The sequence below is a fragment of the Odontesthes bonariensis genome, chromosome 15 (assembly GCF_027942865.1).
Source record: "Odontesthes bonariensis isolate fOdoBon6 chromosome 15, fOdoBon6.hap1, whole genome shotgun sequence".
NCBI classification, from domain to species: Eukaryota; Metazoa; Chordata; class Actinopteri; order Atheriniformes; family Atherinopsidae; genus Odontesthes; species Odontesthes bonariensis.
The window spans coordinates 30,454,811-30,482,365 of record NC_134520.1 but is presented as its reverse complement, the minus strand read 5'-3'; the positions used below and the strand labels follow the sequence as shown (position 1 = coordinate 30,482,365).

Below are 27,555 nucleotides of genomic sequence, written 5' to 3'. Positions count from 1 at the left end.
TGAATAAGTTTGATAGTTTTAAATCAGTGATGAAGACAGGTGTTCCACGGCTGGGAGTGTGAGTGTGTACCTGGCAGTCGGCCATCAGCAGGTGTCTGGCTATACTCTGGTGATTGTGGTTGAGCAGCAGCTCCTTCGCTCTCTTCAGAACAACCATCTCCAGCGGTTTGTTTTCAGGTGGCAGAAGTCTGGATCCAAACTCTGCCGGCTTGAACATCGACTCTGCATCTATAACTGGCCGCTGAAAACCATGCCTCGCTTTTCCCCTCTTTTTGTCCTCCTCTTCCTCTTCCTCTCTCCCTCCATTGTCCTCTTCCTCACTGGTGTTTTCCAGGGCTGCGATGGCATGGTGATAGGAGCTTCTGTCCAGCCCTCTTCGTCCTCCCTCCTCCACGCCCCCCTCCCCTTCCCTCTTCAGCCGCTCCACGTAGCTGCAAAGTGCCGGATGAAGCTCAGGGATGTGGTCCGTTACAGAGCTCCGTGACTTTGGTTGGTCCCACTCCTGCGGGCTGCAGGACCTCTGGTCTACAGGACTTGGCTGCAGCCACACAGTGGGTCCTGTTTTCGCCTCTGAATCTGGATTCTGAACGCCTTCGGCAGGTGAAACTACAGAAGCGGATGAGCTGTGGGAGTCTGCAGGGAGGAGCTGGCGTTGGAACTTCTGGGGCTTCACCGGAGGAACAGGGGGGCCTTGGGCGGCTGTGGAACACACTTATCTTTGTTAACTGGTCCAGAATAAATGTCCCTGGAGTTCCTGGGCAGTTTTTAAAGATATACTACGTCTATATTCATAAAAATGAAAAGGCACGAGCCTGTAATATTTCAGTGAAAATAGTCTAAACATGTGATTAAGTTTGTTCCAACTAAAGTCATCTTCCTCCCATTTGTAGTTTCAGTTGAGATATTTGGACTTTTTAACAGACAAACTATCTACAGGAGCATTTTTGAGAAAATAAAAACAGTTACCTCCAGTTCTCCAGGATGAGCCAGGAGTTTCCACACTTGTGGAGCTCAGAGGAGAAGCAGCCAGGCTCAGGCAGGTGGAGGGAGGCACCAGGGGCTGAAGGGCGGGGGAGCGAGGCAGTCGGGCCAGCGGCACTTTGCTGGGTTTGGGAGGCGGTTTAGGACAGAGCTGGCTGTCAGAGCCCCGGATGGCCTGGCCTGAGGACAAACACTATTATTACATATTTATCGTTCACATTATTTTTGGGGAACTGAAATGATTTAATGTTGCAACAGGAGTTGTTGATGGTATCATACACAATTTGTTGCTGTCAGTGGCACACAGTGTCAGTCTCATTTGCTATCTGATAATAAAGTGATTAATTTCCTACTCATTTTCAAATGACAGCAGGAGCAAATATGGAGAGAGCTTCTAAATGCACATTTAGAAGGGACAGCAAGTTATTACTTTTACAACCCCGACAGAAGCTCTCATTGGCCCCTGGTGGGCAGTTTTATTTTTAGCCTTTAAGTCAGACTGAATTGCCTTTTTCCTCAATTCATTCATTTATATGCGAGTCCAGCCAATTAGAAAAGTGTGCAGTATTTCAGGGGTTTGGAACAAGGCTGCTTTATTTTATTCTTGAATGGTATTCTGAGGAGTGGTGAGGGGTTTTAGGGCAGGTGTGAAAAAGAGTGGAAACTCTAAGCTCAAATACCGTACTTCTCCTTAACTACAGTTTACGGTTTGATTTATGTTTTTATTCATTTTGTCTTGGCTTTTCTTTTAGTTTCTACTTTGTGTCTGTGTCTTTTTCTGTGCATTTTCTGCACCTTTGATGCAACACTGTATGAGGCAAAGCAAATGTAAATATATAAGACTTAGTTTGAAGCTTTGTGTGAGCTTAAACTTAAATTTAGTTTAAATTCAAAATAAAAAAAATGTTAGATGGAAAAAAGATTAAAAAAAGACAGAAAATGAAAATACATGATAAATATCTATCTGTACGATATCTCAGCACTACTGCGGTTCATCTTAGTACAAGGATTGCTTTAATAACAGAGTTAAACACACGGCTAGGTGACAGTTAAGTTTCATTTGATTCCAAAATGTCTACCTGCTAGAAGTTCTGCTGATTTGCGTGGGACAGAGGGGCTCAGCACTGGCTCACTGCCTGTTCGAAACACTGGAGACTTGGGGTTCGGGCTGAGTAGGAATGGGTCAGCGGACTGCAGGGGCTGCGGTTTGGATCCTGGAGAGAAGAGGGCAACGGAACAAATCAGACCACTCAGTTTAAGTGATAGAAAAGGCAACAAAGAAAGAAATCAGGAGATTTAAAGATGAAGAAGCGAGATTCATAAAACACATGTAATAGTTTATTTTCCATCATAACTCTTATAATTTAATTTTGAACCTAATTATTTACACACTTGGCCAACTGCAGGGCTCCTTGATCAACAACTGTCAGATTTAGTCTTAGACAAGAGTCATAGCCTCCTAAATTTGACTTACCAAGAGGTAGAACGCTCTCCGATTGGTGCGCCTTGAGTGGCCGTCGCCGCTCCTGGACTTGATTGAGACTTGCCGGTTGGCTGCCACAGCGATCCTTCAACCTGAATGAAACATAAGGGCAAAAATTCTGCAAGTTAAAATATTCATATTCAACATGGGAGAGACAAGACTGAAATAAATAAAACCCACTTTGGCATTTATACACCCTCTAAACACTCAACTGTGTACCTTCAAAGATACATTTCTAAGTTTTTGTAAAGAAAAAAAACTCTCCTTCTTCATTCAATGAATGAGCAACTCTAATATAGATGTAATTCAGCCACACATTCATATTTCCAATATTTTATGATCGTAAATTCAGTTAAGCTCAGTTTAAAAAAGTCATACATCTCTGAACCAGAGCCCTGAAAGGTTCAGCACTTGTATGTATTCACTTTCTGTGCTTACTCTGGGAGCTGGGGAAACTCAGAGCTTCTAGCTGGCCTGGCGCTCCAACAGGGTGTCCCGTTCCCAGGATTAGTGGTGTGTGCCAGAAGCACACACCACTAATCACACACCACTGCAGAAGCAGGGTCAGGCTTGTGCACCGTGGAAGCCGCTAACTCCAGGAGCTAATCCTGTTCTCAGGCCTATCTAGTCTGGCACTCCTGGAGCTAGCAGCATAAAGATGAGAGAGCTTTCCGGCCCAGCTGAGAGTTCATTACTGGACCGATTGGTGCTGGCTCCTCCAAATAGTCTACATAGAAGGTTTTCTGACTTCGCCTTTCAGAGATTCAAAGTAGAAATCCTCAGCCAAAGCGCTGATGGCGGATTTTGCTCAGGATGTGTCTTGGAACTTCATAAAAACACCTCCTATGTTCTGAAGTGTTCTAAAGGTTGGTGGGTGGGTGGGTGGGGGTACCAAGACTTACCAAGCTTACTGTGTATCCCCCGTCTCCTTTTTCTGTTCTGACCATATGTTTATTTATTTTTCTCACTCCAGCTCTGTTTTTTCTCACACAGATATAGGCCCCATACATTATCCTTAATGCACTCAAATGCTATGTGAAGTTACACACTTCTGCTTCTGTCAGAACAGCTTTTTATTTAATCTATGGAGGACTTATGATACATACGGAACATGTTGTATATTCAACCTTTAGCTGGAGTGATGGATGTAAACAGCTTGGGGCTCTAAGTTAAAAGCTTAACCGTGGGAAGGGCTTTCATGGTGTGTGAGTGAAAGACAAATAAAGCAAGGAGTTGGCTGAGGAAATGTGAGTCTCCACTATTCATTTACAGCAGACGGCATAGTATTTGGTCTGAAGCCCAATGCCCACTTTCAGTAAAAATCTTGTATTGCTTGGAGCTAAACAGCCTTTAACACAGTATTCAAACAAACACACATTATTAGGGCCACTGAAGGATTTGCCGGTTTGATGTTGACTGTGTTAGTTTCCAGTGTACGGACCTGAACTGGCAGCTCCGGATCAAGCCATTCTCCTGGCAGTGTGTGCCGTCGTGCACGGTGTGGGAGTTGTCGTGTGTGTGTCCATTGATAATGTTGAGGCTCAGACGTTTCTGGCTCCGCCTCTCCTGTGCCATGAGCTCGGTCTCTCTCTGATTGGTCGACAGTCCATACTTCTCTTCCAGACAGCGCAGCGGCAGCACCCTGTTGATTGGCTGGAAGATAATGGCCCCAACCACCTTCAGAGGGCAGGTAGAAGAGGAGAAGGCAATTTTCAGAAACGTCCACGTATTCGAACAGATTATTGTCAGCAATGTGGTAAAACTGTATTCATTGTTTTGTTGAATCACAACAGAACTTCTGGATGTCTTTTACAGGTTTACTGTACATCCATAATATTGACTAACACAGCCTGTGCTTATTATCTTATCTGTTTGAAAGGAGAAAGCTACTAACAACTAAACAATAAAGAAAAAACTAATCAGTATTACCCACCTGTGAGACAGGTTTTCTGTTGCCAACATAATATCTAATGAGCGCAGGGATGCTGTCGAATGATTCTCCTTCCAGCCGGTACTCAACTCTGGAGTAAGCTTCATTCAGCATCACCACCTGAAGGAAAAATGAAAAACCATCTAATTATTAACCTGTAATTATTCTAATTAAACTAGAAGTGAAAGGTGCGGCATCAATTGTAAATAGAAAAATAAAACACTGGACCAGGAGCTTTTACATTTACAGTAAAGAAATGTTCTTCAAATTTACATTCAGTTAAATGCTTTTCTGAATACTGCTGATATTTTCTGTTAAATTCTATTATCTGGTGAGAACGTACAGGGAATGCCTTGCAGAGATGTTCTGACTGGCCCAGAGTCAAACCAGGGACTCTTCTGATAAGAGCACCGTAGCATGAGAGGAATGCACTCATTCAGCCATAGCATTAACCCTCAATGCAGCCTACAGCTGCACACATGTCAATCCATATCAGTTCTGCACACTATTAAATTCAGGAGGGATGCTCAAGCTTACATACTGGTTCTGGGAAAGGAATTTGGTCAGAGATTACTCAAAATCTCTCAATAGCTCTCAAATTAAAAAAACTCAAAAGACAGATTTCATTACTGAACATCAGATTTCGCAGACAATGGAAGACAGCAGATGAAGGGTCGGAAATGTGAAAAGCATTTCTATGAGACCACCTTTAAGTTGTCACGTTTGAGGCCAGACATACTGTAAATTGCTTTGCTTGTACCTTCTTGTATATTTTAAAGTGCTGAGCAGCGTTTCGCCATTGGCAGGTCAGGACACAATTTCCTGGGCTGGACAGTGAATCACGTATCAAGAAATCCCCATCGCGCTGCACCGAGTTTTCTGCAACCTGGAGCAAGACAGAAGGTTACATGTGGCCCCACACACACACACACAGTGGCACATAGTGGTTGTTTACAGTTCAAACATTTAATTAAATCAAATAATGGTAGTCTGTTTCACCGCCACCATTTTCATGAACTCAATGCTGGCTGGCCTGCAGTGTTTACTTAAGATATTAAAAAAACCTCAACCTGTTACCATTTATACAGTTAGAGACATACTTCACAGTATATGCATAAAATCAATTGTGTGTTTTTACTTGAATATCTAAAGGGAAAACTTGACATGACATTCTATATGTATACTTCAATGATTTTATTAATCTTTCAGTCAAATGAAAAAAGGCTTATTTATGTATGACAAATTTATTATTTTTTAATTGTTGGACAATTTAAATCTGACATTACAAGCACGTTTTTCTCATTTTTCATACACAAATCCATGAGATGTGGGACATGGAATCCACGAAAACATACCACTAAGCATTTAATCAAAAAATAAATCATTTATGGTCGCAAATCAGCTCAAAAACCTTCACTTCCATTTCAGTCTTGCTACATTTACAGCCTCTCTTTTGTTTCTCTCCAACACAAACACACAACCCCTCATATACAACTCAAGACTTTAATTAAGTGTTTGTGTAGTGTATAATGGTAGTTTAGTTTAGCCAAAGGAAGCAGCTTATTAAAAACGATTACATCTTAGTGCTGGCTTTCGGGGGGACACACAGTCTCTCTCTCTCTCACACACACTCACACACATAGATTCAACACAAGAGTGTATAAAGAGTTTCTATACATTAACCTAAGGTTACAACCTCAGTGTGCTGCTGAGGCCTCTCTTTAAGATATAATCTCTCTGTAATCACTGTGTGTGCAATATGCCAGTCTAATAATAGGTCATCTGGTTCAACAAGTTTTTAAACAGACTTTTAAATGGAGGGACTCATGACTCAGATTCATGAACATGGGTGCGTTACCTGTCTGGGAATTGCTCCGTGGTACCAGGCATGACTTCTCGGCTCTTCGCAGTTCATCTTCAGCTCCTCCTCGAGCTCTCTGCGAAGTTTCTCTGATGAGCAGTCCAGGATGAACTGATCTCTGGAAAACTGCAATAAAACAGAAATACAGAAACCGGCTGCTTTAGTCGCTAGAAAACAAGAACAAAGCGATGACAACGTCTTCATCAGTCCACCCATCCATGTCTGCAATGACAGCTAAGTACTGAATTTGAAATTAGTTCCTCGTTCCCCAGAGTAAACGGTCGTTATGTCAAAGCTCAAAGACAACAGTAGAAAATGTTCACTTGTTTTGAGTGTCGGTAGAGCAGCAAAATAATTATACAGCACAGAATCAAGTACATGGCAAAAAGTTTAAAAAGAATAAGAAGAAAAGATCAGATCAGATAGAAAATAGAAACTAATGTGAAAGTTTTCTGAATAGAAATTAAAGTCTTCATAGTCACCATTTAGTGTGTTTTGATCCCTTTAAACTGGAGCAGCGCTTTATTTGAGGCTCTTTGGCGCTTCCCTCGTCATGTATAATAGTTTAATAACTCTTTAAACAAACTAAAATATAAAGGCAAATTTAAACTATGCACTTTTCTCCCTGCTTATATCATCCTATGATGCCTCGGGTTTATCCTGTCTAATACAGAAACCACTCCAATGTTTAATATGTCAAAACCAATTACATTTCATGCAGAGCTCAGTCACTCTGCACATGCATGCTTACAGTCATGTGAGGAAACAAGTGCCAGCAAACACTTGCTTTTCTTTGACACACAACTTCACAGTAATCATCATCTAAAAACACTAAAAACTTATAAGCCTATACATTTATCACACTTTTTTATCTATGAGTGACAAATATTTTAAATGACTATTAAGAAATCACAACATTTATCTTTCACGCGTATGTAAGGAGTAAGTGCAGCATCTACAGTCAAATAGAGATTATTTGCTCTTATTTGGTCGAGATAAAAGGCATACCAGGAAAAAGACCATGCCGTCAAAAAAGAAAAATTTGTGAGAATAAAAACTACACAGTTTTTCTGAATAACATTCAGGCAAAGATCAGAACTTTTGGAATAATAAGCTCTCAACAAACGAATCAAAGACAGATTTGTTCGGCCACGATCTTTTGGTGAAGATCAAAAACATATTTTCAACACACTACCTCATGCCGAGTGTAAAGCATGGAAGAAATCCTTCTAGACATAATTCTTCCAAATTAGGTAGTAACCATTAGATATCATTTTTCTACAACTGCCACCACTGTTGCTCCCACGACTCTTCCTTTACATCTTCTGTCGTTACCATTGTCACCACAACTAGTATTACTAAAATACTGGTGGCAGTCACATTCTTCTACTCAACAAATGACAAAACAAAAACACATGTAAAACCAAGTTGACTCAAGGTCACCCCAAACATAAGACATCACAAGGCTAGGAAGGGCACATTTCGAAGTTCAAAAACTAAAATAATTGATGGTTGAAATCAACAGAGAGGCCAGAAAGTTTGGAAATCTCAGAAGTAAAGGACAGAGGATCTGATCCTGACAGGATGTAAAATCACCAAAGCCACACTTACATGACAGCTGCTGGGTCTCTCCATTGTGCCCCTTTTCTCTCCTCTGTAAACATGAACGTCATCACACATACACACACTGCGGTTTTAATCCCTGGTGTTAAACAGCTCACTTTCCAAATGCACACTAACTGTCTTCTCACACAACCCCTCAAACAACATGCCCACACGCAGTCTCCTCTGTGATTTTGCTCTCGTTCGCTTCCTCCCTCGGCTTCGCCCTGTGAAACGTAGTGTGATGTCATAGTCGTTAAACTACCCACTTGCCCGGACCTGCCTCCATACACACCTTCACCTGGTGCACGTAAACACACACCCACTTGGGTGATGCAAACACTTCCCTGAAGTCTGCACATTTTAGCCTGTTACTGAAACTTACCGCCTGATGAAAACGGGAGGTGGAAATACCTTTGCTTTTTTAAAACAAGGACATCTTACTTTCTTATCTGTTCACTTATTACAGACTCAAAGAATATCGATGAAAACAGGTGTCTGCTAGCACAGACTTTCAGCTTTCAGTTTCTGATTGTGTAAGTTCTGTGACGAGGTATCCCACCTTTTTTTTTATGAGTTTGTAATATTACGCTGCAGAAAGTACCCAGAAAGTACACAGTACCCTTAATTTGATCTACCATCCATGGATATGGTTCCTAATCCTCAACTAAAATTTGTTAATCAGTGATCACAATGGTAGACAGTTCTTGCTCAAAAACTGAACATATTTATGGCTTATTTATATTGCATGTCAAATAAACCAAGTTTTAAGGAGCTGGCATTGACTGGTGATGCAAAAAATGTAAAAATGAAAATATCAACATTGATGTTTACCATAGCTGTCAATATTAAAGAGCCAATAAGGGGACCCTCATGGGAATAATTGAAAAAAGAAAAAGCCACGGCCACTGAAGCTATAAGACAGAAGTAAAGAAATTATCAACAAGGTAATTAAATCAACCAAATTCCTCAGTTTCGCCTCATTACATGTAAACAGTGTGGAGATATCTTGTCTCAACTGATCATTCTGAGTCACGCTGGAATAAGTGAAATGTCATATCTGTGGTCTACCAGTTTTAAAGCCACAGTTGAACACTGTGAACCAAATAGAAAAAAAACTTGCATGGATGAAGAGGTTCAAGAAAGACCGAAAGCTTCTGTAGGAGTGCCGACATGAACACACACACACATACAAACGCATCCAAAAGGGACTTGTGTTCCTGCATAAAACTGGAAATATGTCTTTAAGTGTCCTCGTGAAACTGAAACCTTGTGTGTCCTCTCCTCTCCGTACCTTTTACCGTCTCTATGTGGTTATCTCTCTCTCCATATTTTTTTTGTCTTCCCATCTCTCTCGCTAAAGTCATTAAAATAGACTCTTCTGCCCTCAGCCTCCATACATGAAAGGAAATCAACCTATCATATTACAGCTTGAACTCAGAAAACAGCACAACACGTCGCAGGCTTGGCGCCATAATGCACATGTACTGATTTAGTTTGTTTCCACTTTAAACCAGAGCAACCAACCGGTGTAGCATGACTCGTGGCATAGGTGCGTGTGTTGGTGCAGCAGCAGGAAGGACTGGGAGCAGTGGGACCGAAGTGTCATTCAGTCACGTCCTGAAGCGGCCGTGGCTCATTGTGGGGAATCTGCTTCCATTCAACAAAGAAATTCTCGAGTAAAATCTGACAATGTAAACTATATGACTATTTTCTGCAGTGAAATTCTGGAATTTTCAACACAATATCTAATTTTTTCCATAGACTGTATCATCTGAGCAATCACATTGAGTGCACAAGTTTTGCACAAGGATGCAACATTTGGGGAGGAGGAGCCTTGGATTGAACTGTGACCCTCGTATTTTACACATTAGGCTAGGTGAGGTAAGACAGAGGAGGAAGATCAAATACAGGTCACTGCACCTGTGTTTGGTTTCACTTTATGTTGAGCTTTTCGTCAGTTCTTTCATTCTACATTGTCATGTGTTTAAAAGTAGTTTGGTACAGCCTAAACAAACTACCAGGGCAGCATGTTTTTCCTGCTCTACTGGATGTGGAGAGTTTTGAACTGCCAAAGCTGAACTGGATAAACTGAAACAGAGGCGCTGGGATTACCATTGATCTTTGCTTATATAGCTTTGGTATTGATTACACTCACATCTATGATTGTAGCACTTATCGCAGCAGCCACAGTGAAATGGTTTTACACCTACAGTCAAGTTGCCAGCAGACTGAAGAGTAGTAAAGTGGCAAGGTTACTCATCATATGAAGAGACGAACAGAAATGTAAATGGGGGAAGAGCATTGATCGGCCTTGTACGTCAGAATGAAGAAACCGTGCAGTGAAAGAACTCCGTAAAAAGGAGGACAAAGGTAAGGAGGTGGGAAGAACGAGAGATGGCATTAGCCTAATGAAATGCAGAGGTGATAGAAGTATGGGGAGAAGGAAACGATACATGGAAGAGTAGTTTTTACAGGCTGCCCTGCAATATGATGTCATCCTCAGAGCGAAGTCCTGTGTGCATGGACCACAATACAGCAGTAACAACACACGGAAACCATAAAGCATGGCACATTCTAGAGTAAATAAGATTAAATGTGTTGTGTGATCCAGTGAGATTCACCTGGACTTGCTGAACCTGTTTAGGATCTACAAGATCAGCCCCAACACTGTGACCACTGACAGATGAAGTGAGAACCATTGATTATCTCATTACAATGGTACCTGCCAGTAGGTCCTTGAAGTTGATGTGTTGGAAGCACGAAAAATGTGGAAGAGAAAGGATTTGGGCAACTTTCACAATGACCAAATTAGTTAGGATTTGCAAAGAAGTCCAAGGAAGGAAAACTCATTAACTGGTGAGGGTCAGTGATGTAAATGTAATGACCAATCAATTAGAAGTGTTGTTAAAGTTGCCGAAAAAGTCAATGCTTGTTCCTACAGAAAGGTTTCAGCACACTGAAAGTGTGTGCAATGGGCATGTGAGCATCAAAATGAATCAGGGTTTCCTTTACGTGGGTCGGTGTCCATCATTTACATTGGGAAGACATTGTTGAAGGATGCTAATTGGGAGGGAGAGTAGAAGGCAAGCTGTCAGGGACAGAGAGGTAATCTACCCTTTAAATAACCTTAAAAAGGTCAAAAATGGCTAAAGTGAGAGTTGTGAGGCTTTATAACAATATTAAATAGCTATAATTAGTTTGCTTATCTCTATTCTAAATAATCTCTATTTCCAATGCATCTCAAGCATCTACCTTTATTGTGTCTTTTTTTAAATAATTACAGTTATATATAAATTACATATAACTCATAGATAATTTCCCTTTAGAACAAATAAACTGAAATTACAGAATTTTTTGTAGCTGACTGAATGCTGCACTTTTTTTCTCAACGACTGTTGAAACAAACTGATGAGTACATTTTTTAATTTCACTTCCCAGATTATGTTAACAAAATATTTGCTAACCCATAGCTACTAGTTTAAATATACATTTGTGAGTAAGGAGGTGTACAACGATCTTTAATCTGGTATAAGACTAACTGACAGGTCATCGATTCTGACTTATCTTACATGCATTTAATATAAACTGCCAGGGATTTCAACCATGTCTGGATTTTGGATTTATTACATTTCAGACAAGGATGTAAAGCTGTTTTTTAAAATCTTTATAGGGTTCTGATACACATGTTCAAAACTGCGTCTGTTTGTTGCTTAGACTAGAGAAAAGCACAACCATGTAAGCGGCTTGTCTTTATGTTCAATTGGTATATATACAAATAACCTTTTGTCAGAATGACTTGAATTTCTTATAATCCCATGCACATGTACACAATAGCTGACATTATAATCTTTATCTTGCCCGAATCCTCTCTGTTCTAAATTGTTGTGAGCAACCGACAATACAATAAAAGAACATGCCCTAATGGTGGTTAGAAAGAGCTCACTTTGAGCCATGTTAACAGAAATCTACAGCAGCTTTTGACCAATTGAAATAGTCAAAATGAATCAAAAAGCAGGTTTAAGACCACAACTAAAAAAATCCTGGAAAACCATGAAGGTAATCCAGCAGCCCCAATGACAAAGAGGTAAATCACAGTTAATCCTCTGCAGCATCGTTGCAGTTATTTTATGCCACAGCACAAGGGAATTCTGATGGATCCTAACTACGACCTGTATTCAGGTTTTATTATTTTATTGAAAACTCTCCCTTTCACACTCTGAATTTGCTGATCATCTGCAATGACGTGTTTCAAAGTATTCAAAGTAAATGCCTGCTGAGAAATGGAAAAAGAGAGAAATTGCAGCAAATGACGTTACCCAAAGGAAGATGACATTAAAACTGTCTATGGTGGGACACATTTTTTTTTCCCTCAATCAAAGTTCTGTTCTGGTTTGACCTGATTTGAGCCACACTGTGTGTTGGTCTGTCACGACCTGACGTGAGTCCCATACCGATGTCAGACATGCTCAGATAAGACATGATTGGAGTTCTTCCAGATGTGTAGAAATCTGTACCACCTGGTTGTTTGATAAAGTAGTGATAGGCTAAATAAGCTTAGATAAAAAGGAGCCACTTTGACTTAACATTTTGAGACACAGGTAAGCCCACTCCTGCAGGCTAGACAGATGCTGTAAAGAAGGCTAAATTCACAGAGGTGATTAAATACAATGTTAGTAATCACATTTAATACCAATACAGAGCTAGTATCTAGGTATCATAGAGTTATATTAACCCACCATGTCTGTGCATGCACACCAGGCTGTGACTCAAATCAGGTTCTGACGTGGTCTATTTTCTGCTATAACATTATTCTTATAAGAGGCAGCGTTTCATTCTAATCTGAAATGAGCCTCTTAATCTGTAAAAGCGTAGCAGGGATTATTGGCATCGCAATGGTTTACAGGTAATGCTGTCAGAGGGGATTAGAGCATTCGGTCTAATTCTTAGTTTGTCTTCAATGAATCAACAGCAAACACAAGATTTTGGAGACTACGTGCAAATTGCAGATGTTCTTACTTGTATCTCACGTAACACAAATACAGGACAACTTTTTCTTGGAAGAGATGTTTTCTTGGAAGCATTGTTATCATTTTCAGAGACTAATTTACAACGCTTACATGCATGTAAATAGTGCTGCCACAGATAGATACCCATCAAAACTGTTTAACAAGGACAGTCATTATCATCATTATAATAACACGACTATGGTCTGCTATTCATCTGGGATTTCCTCTTCCCTTCATCTATCTCTTCTGAGTTTTGTCTCTTTTCGGCACGTCCCAGTAAATTTCTCATGGTCTTTAGCAAATGTTTGAAAGGAGAAGGCAAAGGAAAACCATTGAATGCTGTGTCCTTATTCAGCAAAAACCTTTTCATAACCTCCACTTCAAGTGATTATATTTGTTTTTTTTTGCAATGCTCTTAAATTTAATTTCTTCAATAGTAGAGAGAGAGTCTCATAATAACTCATAAATCTTTCTCTGACATTTGACTGGATGAACTTTTTCAAAGCTGAGATTGGTCGATGAAAGCTTTTTGATTTCTGCATCTCTTCATCTCGTCTCCATTATCTGAAGGCCCCTACCTTTCCTGTTTACACACAACTAAATGCACTCATCTTCCTGTGATTAGGGCAGGAAGCACTTTACTGCTTGTTTTGGGACTGTTACACTCCATCATCACCAGTGCCCTCTCTGAGATACTCCAGCAGGAGTCTGTCTTCACTGCAAATCTCTTCTTTAATTTCATGTTTTATACCAGATGCACTTATGTTAAAGACCAAGACAAGAGTCCTGTTGTTAAAAAATATGTATTCTTCAAAACTATTAAAAGATCAAAAAGGCAACATCACTGACCAACACCACATCGGTGCTTCAGGGCAGCTGTTGTTCAATGACAGTGAGTCCCTGCAGCAAGGTTACAAATCTGTCCCGAAACCAGAGAAGAGATGGATGGAGGCTTTTCAAGTCAGTCTTTCTACACAATGTTGCTGCTTTATGCTTCCAGCTACTTTTGCTATTTGAATTTTCAGATCAGATGTCTGATAAAAGAAATTGTAGGAAAGATTAATCTATAAATCATTGGGCTCTTTGGATAAGTGTGGAAGAAACGCGTAGGGCTTGATATGTATGGGCAAAGAAAGAGGAATTTGGCTCTCTGTATTAGAAAAAAGACCTCGCTGAGAGACAGATGGAGAAGACAGTATTGAGGGCAATGGAATAAATCCCCAGGCTCTTTCGAGTCAAAAGAAAAGTGATGGCAAGGGAAGAGGCATGCACGGATGAAGCGTGGAGGGTGCAGAAATATTTGTCACATGATTGTAAATTTCTTGCTCTGAAGATAAAAAGTCATGTTCCATCAACAGGCTCTTTCTGAAAGTGCTCAAGACAAAACTTAAAGAGTTCATCAATATAAACTCAAACTGGGGCCTTCACCAATGAAATATTTAGGATTTTGTAAAGTAAGACTTGGCTTTGAGGTGTTGATTTTAACCATATTATATCAATACCAGACATCCAACTGATAGAACTTGTAGACAAATAGTTTCTTTGACACACAGCATCATCAACGACAACAAAGGCATGACTTTAAACCTGCTCTTTAGCACAGTGTCGTTGGTAGTCATGTCAGATAGTTGGACGTTGGACGAAGGAACACAGGCTACATTTACATAGCACAACAATATTCCAATTATATTATATTATATTATATACCCAATGAAGACCTTACTCTTGATTGAATATGCTGCTATATAAACAACAATTTCTGATTGCTTTAATCCAAATAAAGTCATATTTGGCATAAGTAATAACTGAGTGAAGCTAAGTGAAGTACGCTGATCTTATAAGGGCACAAACATTGCAGTGGCATAGGGGGATTAATGTGGTCATTAATCAGGCTACACTCTGAAATGTAAATGAAAATATGAATATTATATCCTGTCTGACACATCATATCAGAACATATCTACAGGCATACAGACTACAGACATTAATCAAGAATTAAAGGTTTCCTTGGATGACTCACTTAATTATTTCCAATTTAGTATTATGACAGTATTATTATAAGTTTCAGTACAGCTGCTTAAATTTAGATTATTTATTGTCATTGCACAAAGTATATGACAAAATTCAGTGCACTCAAGAACCGACATGAATAATACATTTTAAAAAAAGATCACAAGTGCTTCATGCACCCTGTGGGGATTTCACTTTGTCATACCTGAGAGGTGAATCAAGAGCATAATATCTGGAAATAATGTTCCACTTTTGCATTTTTGTATTGCTAATATCATGGTTTGTGTTTAGTTTGTGTCAAGATATATTTTGTGCTTTTTTTATGCTTTAGTTTTGACTTTGTTGCGGTTTTCTCTATAGCTGGAGAGACAAAAAAAGAGATGATAGAAATTTACAGGAACACAGACAGTATAAAGTAATGTACATCAAATTCATAAATTGGTGTAAATTCATAGTAATCTGGGTCATGGATAATCCAAAGATCTTGAATAAAGTAAATTGGATTGGACTTCTTCTTGGATCTTGGAGACATTTCTCCTCTCATCCGACAGGCTTCTTCAGTTCTGATCAAACAAATTCGTAAAACACAAAAAAATTTAAAAGGCTTTTTAATTGTACCTTACTGTGGATGAGAACTTATCACAGAGCCATCAAATGTGACACAGATTTACACCTTGCATCAACATGTTTTTTCCTTTATCCAGGCAGCACACTACCTTTCAACAGCAGATGTAACTGGCACAGAACGAACTGAAGAGAACCTCCTGGCTGATCTACACAGGGGGAGACTACGTCACTGCAGCCTTCTGAATCGCTGCTCACTTCATCCAATTAAGTTAATGACATTCATACATTTCACTCACGGCATATCAAAGACAAAGCACCACAAGTTTGTAATTTATCATCAGCCGGTGGACTATCACCCTGGTCCTGGTACCTCTCTGTCTATAACTACCTGTGTCTCACCCTTACCATCACACACTGCCTTGTCTGTCTGACAGCACTAGTTATGGATGAAGCCAACATATATCTCACACGGACACACACACACTCAGTGAGAAGGTCACACAGTCAGTCATTTATGAGATCGTCTGGTCTGAGTAATAAAAGCCCAGTGTTCAACTCACAGAGAGCGCGAGAGGAAAGAGGAGGACCATTCAGTGTGATTAGATTTTGCTCACGCTGGAAGGGGTAACATGTGCTTTTTAGACTGTTTTCTATAGACCAAGACGGGGCTGTGTCTTTTTTTATCATGCCTTTTAGCGGACTGGTCAGTTTCCTGTGGTCTGCTTTCAGCAACAGCAACGGAAAAGGAGCCCTGCAAAGTATGCCTGCATAAAGGAAAACTGTATGCTATTATTAGTGTAAAACCAAACAAGATTCAGGCATGAAAATATGGACTGCAGCATACAAACATGCACAAAAACACCTGCACTTTCCATGACAGATTTCACACAAACTGAAAGTATGAGCACACATGCTAATATGAGTTCAGTGGTACACCAGATGAGCAATCACTACCTGCACACATCCTCACACACACTGCTCGTCTCACCTTTCCACTGATGACAGAGTTCTTGTGGTAGAAGCAGCACAGAGCTGCTGTCATGTTCTTCAGGTTGCATCGCTCCGACATTCTTCTAAACTTTTCTCACCTGCAGCTGCAAAACTATAAATGCTTCCTTGGGCTGAATTACTTTAGCTGTCCAGACAAGCTCTGGTCACACAGAGCGGAGACCTCGAGCTCAACTTGTATGAGTTCATCAATGGGAACGAGCCAGACGATTCCCATTTGCTTCTTCCAAGAAAAACTTCCATTGCAGAAACACAAAAATGAACGACTATTTGCAGTGTACTCAGACTGATAAAAATAAAATGGAATAAGTCAGAATCCTCCTGAGAAAAAGCTTTTCAAACTGAGGACACAACCTCCCCATTAAGACAACTACTCTTTCCATCATTCTGTCATCTCTGCCTCTATCCTCCACAGTCCCCTGCAGAGTGAATCCTCCACTGCTCCCTGACACTTTCCCCCCAGCGTCCCACCCCCAGGCTCCATATATGGAGCTTAGAAAGAGCCACGTGGTAAGGTTTAAGCCAGTCATGTTTGGACTGGCTGGGAGTGGCACAATGGCCAAATCTCCCTCTCTTTCCCACTGCAAACACATGGATGATCGTCGGATAAAACACACTGCACCCAACAGCACTTATTTTGTCAGTTATGTGGTAGCCAAAACATGTATGAAAATTTAAAGCTGAAAATGTATAAAATGGTTTCAATCCTGTTAAATGTGATGATGGTTATGCTGATTTCTTTATTATTAGTTGAAATCATTAAAAATAGTATTTTTTTTTCTATATTATAAACAAAAAAAAAGATACTTCTTAGCATTATTGGTGAGTTTTGGATTTGCACCTTGCAGAAATTTTCTGTGAATCAAAGACTTTACTTTTCTGTAAAATCATGTCCGACACCAGCAAACATTCTGGAAATGGCTACAGGATCAGCTACTTTGTGTATAGAAAATAATAGCAGGAGTGTGTAGACAAGAAGAAAGAATCAGCTAGCTGTGTGTCTGTGTGTGTGTGTGTGTGTGTGTGTGTCTTGCAGTGTGACGCTGATAAACAGCTGCCCATTTGTGTGACTTTAATGGCGGGGAGCAATTACACCCACTTTCTAGTTAATTGCCACAACTTTCCCACCAATCCACACACAGACAAGTACGCACTCTTATGGACACAAAAATGCCAGCACAGCTGTGCACAGCTGTGCACATGAGTGCACACAGGCAAACAGACAAGGATGAAAAGAGCCATGGCAATACAGTAAAGGCACAATCCAGTCTACACATGAATAGCCGCATACAGATCAACAGAAAAACACAGAGGCACAAAAAAAAGGGTGACACCCCAGCAGCAACAAGTTGAAGGAATATTCTGCCACTAATTACAGTGTGAACTCTGACGATCCAGGAAGGAAATACATGTTGAACATTCCCTGGGGCAACCCCCCCCCCCCCCCCCCCTCAACACACACACACACCCCACTTTTGACCACAGCAGCCCCAAATCACCAGCTAGACTAAACGTCCACCTTAAAATACACACATCTGTTGTTCCAGGAATGCTTTGGAAAAACATTGAGGGGCAGAAATCAGTGTGCTGAGGTTCTATATGTTCTATTTCTATCTGTTTGTTGTTTCTGTCAAATAGACTGAGAGAAGCGAAGCTGTTTCGGCCACTTCAGTTAATTACATCACAAAATAGGGAATGAAATATGATTACTTTGGTCATATAAAAATGTAGTTTCCAGGGTGGAGATTCAGAAGAATCAGTGAAGATTTTGGGATTATTATGTTGCAAATAAATCATGACTACTTCTTTGATGGTTTCTTTATCTTAAAAAAAGAACTGCTGAGTTCAGCATATTCTCCATGCAATTTTCTTTTTTTTTTTTGGTGTCAATGTCTGGCACCTAACATTTTCCCATAATGCAACTCTACTAGTAACAGGATAATCTGGTGTATAAAAGCAGTAGAATAAAAAGTAAGGTTAAATCGTCATTATATCAAGCTAATAATAATACAGAGTACATAAAATACATTTTTAAATGTCCTGACATATGCTGGAAGTTTGCTTCGCAGAGATGAATTTTTGTCATGTTGACAGCATGATGGGTTTGTGACAAGCTGATCAGTAAGTTAGAGGTGGGAATTTGTTTACAGCCATATTGACTGGCCAACACAGTCTCACTGTGTGGCACTTTCACAAGAAAGGCCCTACAACATGGTTATGCACCTTAGGCTGTCTTTCACCTACGTTTTGCTCTTATGTATGCTGAAAAATTACTTTCAAGGCTCCAAAACGTTACACAACTTTTACTTTTCTTGCATTATGTGACATTTTTACAAATGGAATATAGCAAAACTACAACATGTTAAAAAAAACTATTAGGTAGGAGAGATGGGTGGTGGCATTATGCTACACACTGTCACACAAGAGAATCAAGTTCACGTCCCATCTGACCTAATTTTGTTGTATAACTTTTCACTTTTGAACTTTGCTATCAGCTGTGGGTTATGCATAAAAATGACGTGGTTAGGTTAAGAAGTTATTAAAATTATTGAGAGTTTCAGATATGAAAAACACATTGTTATGCTCAAATGTCAATAAATAGAAGGTTACAGGTTACATCATGTGACATGGAAACAAATGTTTTAACATTTTCTGCATAACACTAGACTACAGGATGTAATGCCGTACAGTCTATACGCTACAGCTAAAAGCACACTGCAGGTAGAATTTGCTTTCACTTTCCAGAATACCTAAAATATGAGAATACAAGCCACGCTCAATTCACATCAAAGAAAAAATCTTGTCGATGGATGATCTAGAAATGAGTTTGTTTTTATATGTACAGATCAAATGCTATGCAGGTGATCAGTGTATTAATAAGCCTGAAGCCCCACACTTACTACAGTTGCAATGGAACACCATCAGTAACAGTCTACATCTTCAGTCTTGCCTGGTACGTAGTTCAAAACAGTTAGAGACAGTCAATTACAAGTCCTAACATCCATCCATCCATCCATCCATCATCTTCCGCTGGTCCGGGGATCGGGTCGCGGGGGCAGCAGCTTGAGCAGAGAGACCCAGACGTCCCTGTCCCCGGCCACTTCCTCCAGCTCTCCTGGGGGGACCCCGAGGCGTTCCCAGGCCAGCCGAGAAACATAGTCTCTCCAACGTGTCCTGGGTCTTCCCCGGGGCCTCCTCCCAGTGGGACGGGCCCGGAACACCTCACCAGGGAGGCGTCCAGGAGGCATTTTCACCAGATGCCCGAGCCACCTCATCTGACTCCTCTTGATGCGGAGGAGCAGCGGTTCTACTCTGAGCCCCTCCCTGATGACCGAGCTTCTCACCCTATCTCTAAGAGATCGCCCAGACACCCTGCGGAGGAAACTCATTTCGGCCGCTTGTATTCGGGATCTCGTTCTTTCGGTCACTACCCACAGCTCGCGACCACAGGTGAGGGTAGGAACATAGATTGACCGGTAAATCGAGAGCTTCGCCTTCTAGCTCAGCTCCTTCTTCACCACGACGGGCCGGTGCAGAGCCCGCATCACTGCAGACGCCGCACCGATCCGTCTGTCAATCTCCTGCTCCATTCGTCCCTCACTCGTGAACAAGACCCCGAGATACTTGAACTCCTCCACTTGGGGAAGGATCTCATTCCCGACCCGGAGAGAGCATTCTACCCTTTTCCGGCCTAACATGAAAGTAACAATGTTGTTTTTGTTCCTATGAATGCAGTGTATCATAACCATACACAGAGATGAATGAAAAGACTGGCAGACTGAAATTAAGTTCCAATGAATGTCACCAATTTGTTCAGTATTCTAACTAACTGCTGCTGATACGCCTCAAGTTCTGTCTGTCTTCTGTCTTTAGTAGTACCTCAAACTGGCCACTAGGTGATGCAATACTCTAAACTTTCCATTGTGTCTCAATAGGAGATGAAGGAGTTGTTGAACAACATTTGATTACCAGTTTTAAGCTTTAAGCTAAAAATCCCCAGTGTTCTTATGTCTATGTTAGTGTTACACGCAATCATATCTTGTTGCTGTCTGTATGCATATGTGTTCACTGCAAGTGTCTTCCATGTTTAGAGTTAACCCAATGCAACATGAGACCACACACACAAACAGAGAGCATTATTGTGTTCTGAAGCTCTTTCATGCGGTTGCAGAGCAACCTTCAACTTACAGAGTGGGAATGAAAAAGAAAGAGCAGAAGTGGGAGAAAATAGAAAAAAATAGCTCAGTAAAAGAGGAGTTATTTTCATTCTGAGTCGCAGAGAATCAATCATTCAAGTCATCAAAGACTACACAGATTACAGTGCATCATACTGCCACCACAACAGAAAGTGTTTTACCACAGAGTCGTTGCCCCCAGTGAAACTTCGAGATTAAATGTTGCTTAAACTAATGAGAGATAGAAAAAATGCATCCATCTTATCCAATTGTTTTCCAGCTTTCAACTCATAAAATCAGATGAAGATATTGTTATCAAAAACAAAGAGACTTGCCCAGCACATTTTGATTTTAATGTTGCAGTGTTATGTCTGTAATATATGATATAAACTTTTCCACTTCAAATCAGTGGAAAAAGAACATAATGCTAATATCTGACATGTCAAATACTCAATGCTAACTTCAGCACATTTATGTCCTCACAATACTACTTGACTTAATATCTACTCTTAAAGTAAATTCCAGCGTTTAGTGTTTCCAGTTATAAATCTTTTGATTTCAATGCAACCATCAGGTCGAAGAAACACTTCAGTGTGAATTTCACTTGACCTCATTTCTTTCTGTTTTTCTTCCTTGTAAAAGGGAAACAAGCTTGTGTGATACAAATCTGAGTTATGACATCAAACAGCTTTGGAAATGAGAATATCCACAAGGGGAAAAAAATTGGCCTTAAGTTTTTCCAGTAGGAGATCTATTTATGCTTTTGTTCTCCACAGACACAGTACTCTGTTCCTACTCACTTGTGCTGTACATAAGCTGATCATACAGGACAATGCATGGCTCACTGCGCTGACACCATTAGCGCACTTTTGACCTTTCCAGGGATTTGACACAGAACACCTGTACCTTTCGTGCAGTCTTTGCTGGGATACAGACATCAACATGTGTGTTTTCATCCACTTTGGAAATGCAAACACACCTGGAGTAGCAGAGAGGAGCTGACAGCTACAGTTTCACACATATTATATAATACATGGGATACAGTAGCTCCATATGTGGCAAACACACACACACACACACACACACACACACACACACACACACACACAAAAAGAGCAGCACACTCTGTTGACATTAACTCACAGCCCGAGTTTGACCAAAGAAACACACACAGTGAGCTGTTTGTGTATGTGCGCGTGCAGATTTTAGTGTGTGTGAGGTTAGCAACGCGCTCTCGTGGGAAGGGTTGAGTTTGCTTTTCACGCTGAGGTGTCAGCATCCAAACATATGAGCTAATAGAAGGAGGGATGGATTGATGGATGGATAGAGATGGTTGGGGGATGGGGAAAACAGATGGAGAGTTAAATAGAAAAAAAACAGCTATCTCAGGATATGAATGTAGTTAGGACAGCTGCACACTGACATCTATTAATGTTATTTTATGTGGACCAAAAAAAAAGACATGATGGCCAAAGGGTTAGTGCAGATTCCATATCAACATCATATCTGTATACGTCTATACTGTCCTATCTAATAAAGGCCAACTAGATAATCAAAATTGGGAGGAAGAGGACCAACTAAGCTCTTATCTGTAACCAAGGACTTATTTTTCTCAAATACCTTTTTGTTGTCTTGGCTCAAGTAAAACCTCTCTTAATTATATTTCAGAGAATGTTTCTACAATTTCTCTGCCTTATAATATCATTTTTTTTTAATGTGGCTGCATTAGTTGTGTTCTTGTTCTGATCATGTATCTATTAGGAAACTGTCCTTCTTCTATTTGTCTATTTGCATATTTTAAGTGGATAGAAATATATTCATTATTTTTCTTCCAACAGTTATTGTTTAGCTTTAGTTGAAACTAAATAACACAAGGATTTCAAGTTTGAAATTAACATGTGGTTTACAACAGGCAATATGTTTTAAAGAAGGAAACGTTTTATTGGCCAGCTTATTGTTTTCAGTCATCACCGCTTTTGTTCATGCCTCAGACATATTTAGACTGGATACACAAGTACACTGTTGCTGCTGTGTACTGGGATTGATGAACTTAGAATATGTGGATTTCCTTACCAATAAAGTAGAAATTATACAGGATTGGAGCCAAAGACAATAAGAACAAGGACCTAAACAAGAATGGAACAATGGTGGTAAAGAATATCATATGTCAGCCAGATGATGGTGTGTTAACACAACGATCACCTCTCAGTCATCATCTCTGTTTCACTGAAAGCTGAGACTCAGGTGGTGTGTGTGTGTGTCAATGTGATTTAAAGCAGCGTGACGGGGACAGCAAAGTGCCAGACTGCATGATTTATCAGGAACAATTGGATTAACATCCAAAGATGGGGAAAGAGATGATACCTTTTTCATATTAAGATGTGTTCAATTCAGTTCAGTACAATGCCATTTTCTTCAGTCTTAATACATCTTTTCCACTTTATTTCACATGTTTTTACTTTAGAGTTGCAGCATTTTCACAGTTGTGAGCAAGACTTGAGGTCTTATGTAACACTCTGGATCACATTTAACTTTCCTTCATTTTACATATTGAGTTCACCTGCACTTCAGTCAGTAAAACCTAACATAACGATATGGCTGAGATTGACTCTTTTTGTTAGCCTTATTATAGCCAGTTCCTGGTCCTATGTATACTGTACTAACACATCATATTGTGTATTGTGTGTATAAAAAGTTAGAAACACTTGATTTCTGTGAAACATGGCTCTTTTCATTATGCAAGCCCGTCTGAATCTGGTCAAATTTACAGCCATTACTAATAGTAGTAGTAGTTGCAGCTGTAAAAGCTTTGTAAATGCACCTTAGACAACAGCGTACAAAAACACAACTGTTTCTCCTACCTTAACATAGTCGACTGCTGCATCCAGGGCGGCTGCAGGGTCCCTGGGAAAGAAAGACATAGACAAAGTCCGGTTCAAAGAACACATCTGGCCAGTGGGACCCAAAGAACTGCACGTTGACCTTTGGTGCTCTCTGTATATTTTCTACCCAAAATAAACTAACAGAGCTGTTTGTGTTAGATATGAGTTCTGGTGGGTCGCTAACTGATGCTGATGTTGCTTCTTTGGCCCCTCTCTTCTTATTGGAAGACGACAAGGTTCAGTGGAGGCGTGGCATGTTTTTGAAGCTTTAAATGGATTTCATGGGTCCAAACACGTGTCCGTGTCATCTATAGGCGAGACCGAGAAGGCAAATCCGCACTAAAGATGAGAGTTGGCTGTAACGGTAATACTATCCAAATTTCAACAGGTCCCACTTTAAGAGTGTGTTTCTGAGAGAGAGAAAAGTCAAATGAAACCAAACCTCACACTGAGTCGCTTTAAATCTCAGCCTTGGCCTTTCTCTGTCCTGTTCACTGCGTGTCTCTCACTCTTTCATTCTCGTATATAGTGGTAAACATGTTCACTCTCTGACTGCCTGACTTGGCCTCCTCCCTCACCCTTTCTCTCCTCCCCCACCATAACAGACATCACAGCCACACGCCTACCATTCTGAGTCCACTGACAATTTCACAGAGAGGCTAGAGCACACACACAAAACGCAGCTTTTTTCTTACTTTCCCTTCTTTCTTTCTTTTTTCTGGATTCTCAATATTTGTTCTGTTTCTTCTCATCTCACTCAGTTTTATGTCATACAAAAATCACATTTTTAATATGGCATTTCACATCTCGACTATTGAACCTCAGAGAAACCCACATGTGTACATTTCCATTATTCCCAGCCATCTCCGTTTTTGCCTAAAACATTGGTATTTTAGAATATTATTGCAGCTCAGCTTGTCTCTCTAGCAGGCTTACATCGAGGGGCTCAGTGAAAAAGGTAATTACGTCAAATCCCTGGCTACATTAGCAATGTTGGTAGTTTAAATCCCTTAAGCCAGCAATGGTGTTCCCACGGGAATATTAGCATAGCCCAATACTTACCAACCAAGTATGTTTAGCTGTAAGCCCACTCAGTATTAATATGGCCTCAAATAATGAGCAGGACTTAGTTATGTAACTAAACAGAGGTCTCAGCTCACAACAAGTCCTTTTATTGCACATAGAGTGTTCAAGCCTCTCTGTCACCCTTAGGATCTACAAAAGATTTTAGCTCACCAAGAACCAAGGAAGTGGCTGTTCACTGATCCACCAATCCTGCCTTCCCCAACAGTGCAGCAGCACAAATACAATGCAAGGTGGGAATTTGTTGGTTTACTAATACACAGTTATGGCTTCTTTGAGAGTTTTCTTTGTTGAATTTTAAACATCAAAACAATATGTGCAGATATAATAGAGTGTATTTTCTAATAGCAAAGCAAAACATTAACAATTTTCCTCATCCTATTTTTGAGTATCTGTTATTGAACATGGAAATAAAGGGATTTAAATTAACCAGAGCTGCAACAGTATATCACTGTCAGCATTAATTAAATGTCTAGATTAATTGGTTTTGATCTTTTTGACGGTAAAAAATGCAGCTTTCACTCATCATTTTTGTAAGATTCCTGATCCAAGAAATTGATGCTTTTTCAAGACACTTTAAATAAACAAAGAATATAGCACTGATTCGCATATATTTGGCCATCATTTAGCATATAAGAGTCTGCCACAGTTAGGATCTTAATATTTGTCATCGTTGATGTTTTTTAGGGTCTCAGTTTGACATAGACTTTTTACCGTTGTTATTCTGTATGTGTTGCTTCTCTGGGGTCAGTGCTCGGTTGGACTTTGAAAAGATGAAAACATCTACCACATCAACCACCTGACCCTCGTAACCCGGGCCAGACTCTCCAATGTGAGGGTGCAAAGAGATTCACCACAGACAGACAACACCCATTTAAATCCCTCTGGGCTAAATGAGTTGCAATTGAGGGAAATTCCCTCTTTTCATCCTCTGACCCCGGCAAGTCAAAGGTCAGGCTCACAAACTGAGTAACATTACTGAAGCTGATAAAAATTCTGTATCTAAAAAGTCACCAGGGAAAGGATCTTGATGCATCCTTTAATCTCGATTATTTCTTGATAAAGTTAGCTAAAAGAATTCAAACAAAGTGGTTGTGAGATTGCTAGTTGCAGACATTTCAGACTACACAAACTGACCATTACTAAATTTGTCTTTTTCAGTCCATGCAGCTAAGACAGCATCAGACACTAAATTCTTCTGCTTGTACAACCACAAAACCAATCTGTAACACAGTCAGGGGCAAAGAAAGAAAGAGCTGAGGCAAGTAGGAGGATAAAAAATAGAGAGGAGAGAGGGAAGACAGAAGCAGGCTGTGCTCGCCACAGTCTTTTTCTGGCTACTGTTGTTCTTTGTGCTTCACCACACAATACTCAGCATAACCACAACTGACTTTAGTCAGGGAAGAAACCATATGTGTGTGTATGTAAGAGGGAAAGAAAGGACATGGACAGGCAGTGGAAGCAATGAGAGCGTTGACAGCAGCATGTAGAATCTGCAGGCAGCCCATAGAGGTCAGTGTGTTTCCTTTATACAGATCAGTCGTCTGAATTTGTGTCCAAACTATGCTTCATTCTCTTCATAGCACAGTTTAACTACCAGTATGTGAAAAATGAGATTAAATAAATCTGTCTTTCCCTATAAAGGGCTGACAGGAAATAAGATATTGGTGAGAACATAAATTTGACTGCCAGTCTCTGCTTTTCAAGATATTCTAAAGTGGTCCATGAATAATTCTCCTCCAGAGTCCCAATTCCATAAGATATGCCATAAAACACTTTACCTTTCAGCATGCTGATGCAACATGAACATATAAACAGCACTTAAACTGCTCCGGACACACACACACAAAATAAAACTAACCGTTAGCTTTTTTCTGATGTTTGTAATGTGAGTGTTTTCCTCCTTTGTCAGTACAAAGTCACAAAGTATGTTGGTGTCTTGTATTTGGACTTCAGTTATAGCACAAGTGTGAGGAGCTCCAATCTTAGGATTTGTGCAATGTCTTGAACAACAAATAAAATCTATGAATTCTAAACAAATAGAGACATATTTGAGCGAACATTTTCTCACTTTTCATGTGTGCATATGCTACAAAGTAAAAAACCCTGTTAGAAGCGAGTTGTGGGAATCTGGAAACAACACTGGCACTGAGACAATGCAAAGCAAACACTTTTCCAGGGCTTCACTTTATGGCATTTTGAAATGTTTCACTACAGCACCATTGGAAATGTGTGCTTTTGATTTGGTCTATTTTGTATTTTGATTACCCAGATCAGTGGTTCCCAAACTGTGGTACGTGTACCCCTAGTGGTACGCGGAGGTACTGCAGGGGCGCACGGGGAGTTTTTTTATTTTTATTTTTTTATTTATTAAGGCGTCACACTTTTATGGAGGACTGTTTATGAAGGAGACTCCAGTTTTGTGATGAATGTTACATGAGTTAGGCCTGTTAATGCATTCTTAAAAAGAGAGAGAAATGAGTTATGTTCATGTATTCTTAAAAAAAAGAGAGAAATGTTACTTGTTTAAGTTAGATAACAAAGGAAGATTATTTTGATTTAGTATTTATGCTATTTTGGTTAATTGTTTATATTTCAAGAAAATGTTTTTTATTCTTATGTTGAATTCAACTGAGGTTAAAAAAAAAGAGAGAGAAAGCCTGAAAATTTTATGTTCAAGTTAAGGATATTAAATAAAATGATTTTCATGTAATAACCACTGTGTTGCTCTACTTTTGGAGAATCATCGCACGCATTGTATGTGTGAAGGGGTACTCGTGGTGTGACAAGAAGGCTCAGGGGGTACTCAGGCCAAAAAAGTTTGGGAACCACTGACCTAGATCTAAATAAACTTACTATTGATTTGAAGCGCTAAAGTGTCCATCACAATGTTAAGGGGCATTAAATGATCACTTATAAACATGCATTGATTTTTATTTGATTAACGTTTTAATCTTTTGCAAT

The 27,555-nt window shown here is 40.0% G+C and overlaps 1 protein-coding gene across 4 annotated transcripts in view; it reads right to left on the bottom strand.

The window, feature by feature from the left end:
- Positions 1 to 27,555, bottom strand: part of bcar3 (BCAR3 adaptor protein, NSP family member) — a 51,877-nt gene that overhangs the window by 3,970 nt on the left and 20,352 nt on the right. For 2 of the 4 annotated variants that reach the window (XM_075485958.1, XM_075485959.1), the window contains exons 4-12: positions 23,488 to 23,530; positions 6,253 to 6,381; positions 5,155 to 5,280; positions 4,398 to 4,514; positions 3,906 to 4,141; positions 2,456 to 2,556; positions 2,061 to 2,195; positions 967 to 1,161; positions 71 to 699 (exon numbers count right to left, since the gene is read on the bottom strand). In XM_075485958.1, coding sequence (XP_075342073.1) covers positions 71 to 699; positions 967 to 1,161; positions 2,061 to 2,195; positions 2,456 to 2,556; positions 3,906 to 4,141; positions 4,398 to 4,514; positions 5,155 to 5,280; positions 6,253 to 6,381; positions 23,488 to 23,530 — 1,711 coding nt within the window. Of the gene's footprint in view, positions 1 to 70; positions 700 to 966; positions 1,162 to 2,060; positions 2,196 to 2,455; positions 2,557 to 3,905; positions 4,142 to 4,397; positions 4,515 to 5,154; positions 5,281 to 6,252; positions 6,382 to 7,866; positions 8,097 to 16,431; positions 16,890 to 23,487; positions 23,531 to 27,555 lie in introns of those variants that run through there. The other 2 variants (XM_075485960.1, XM_075485961.1) reach the window with 2 other exon arrangements.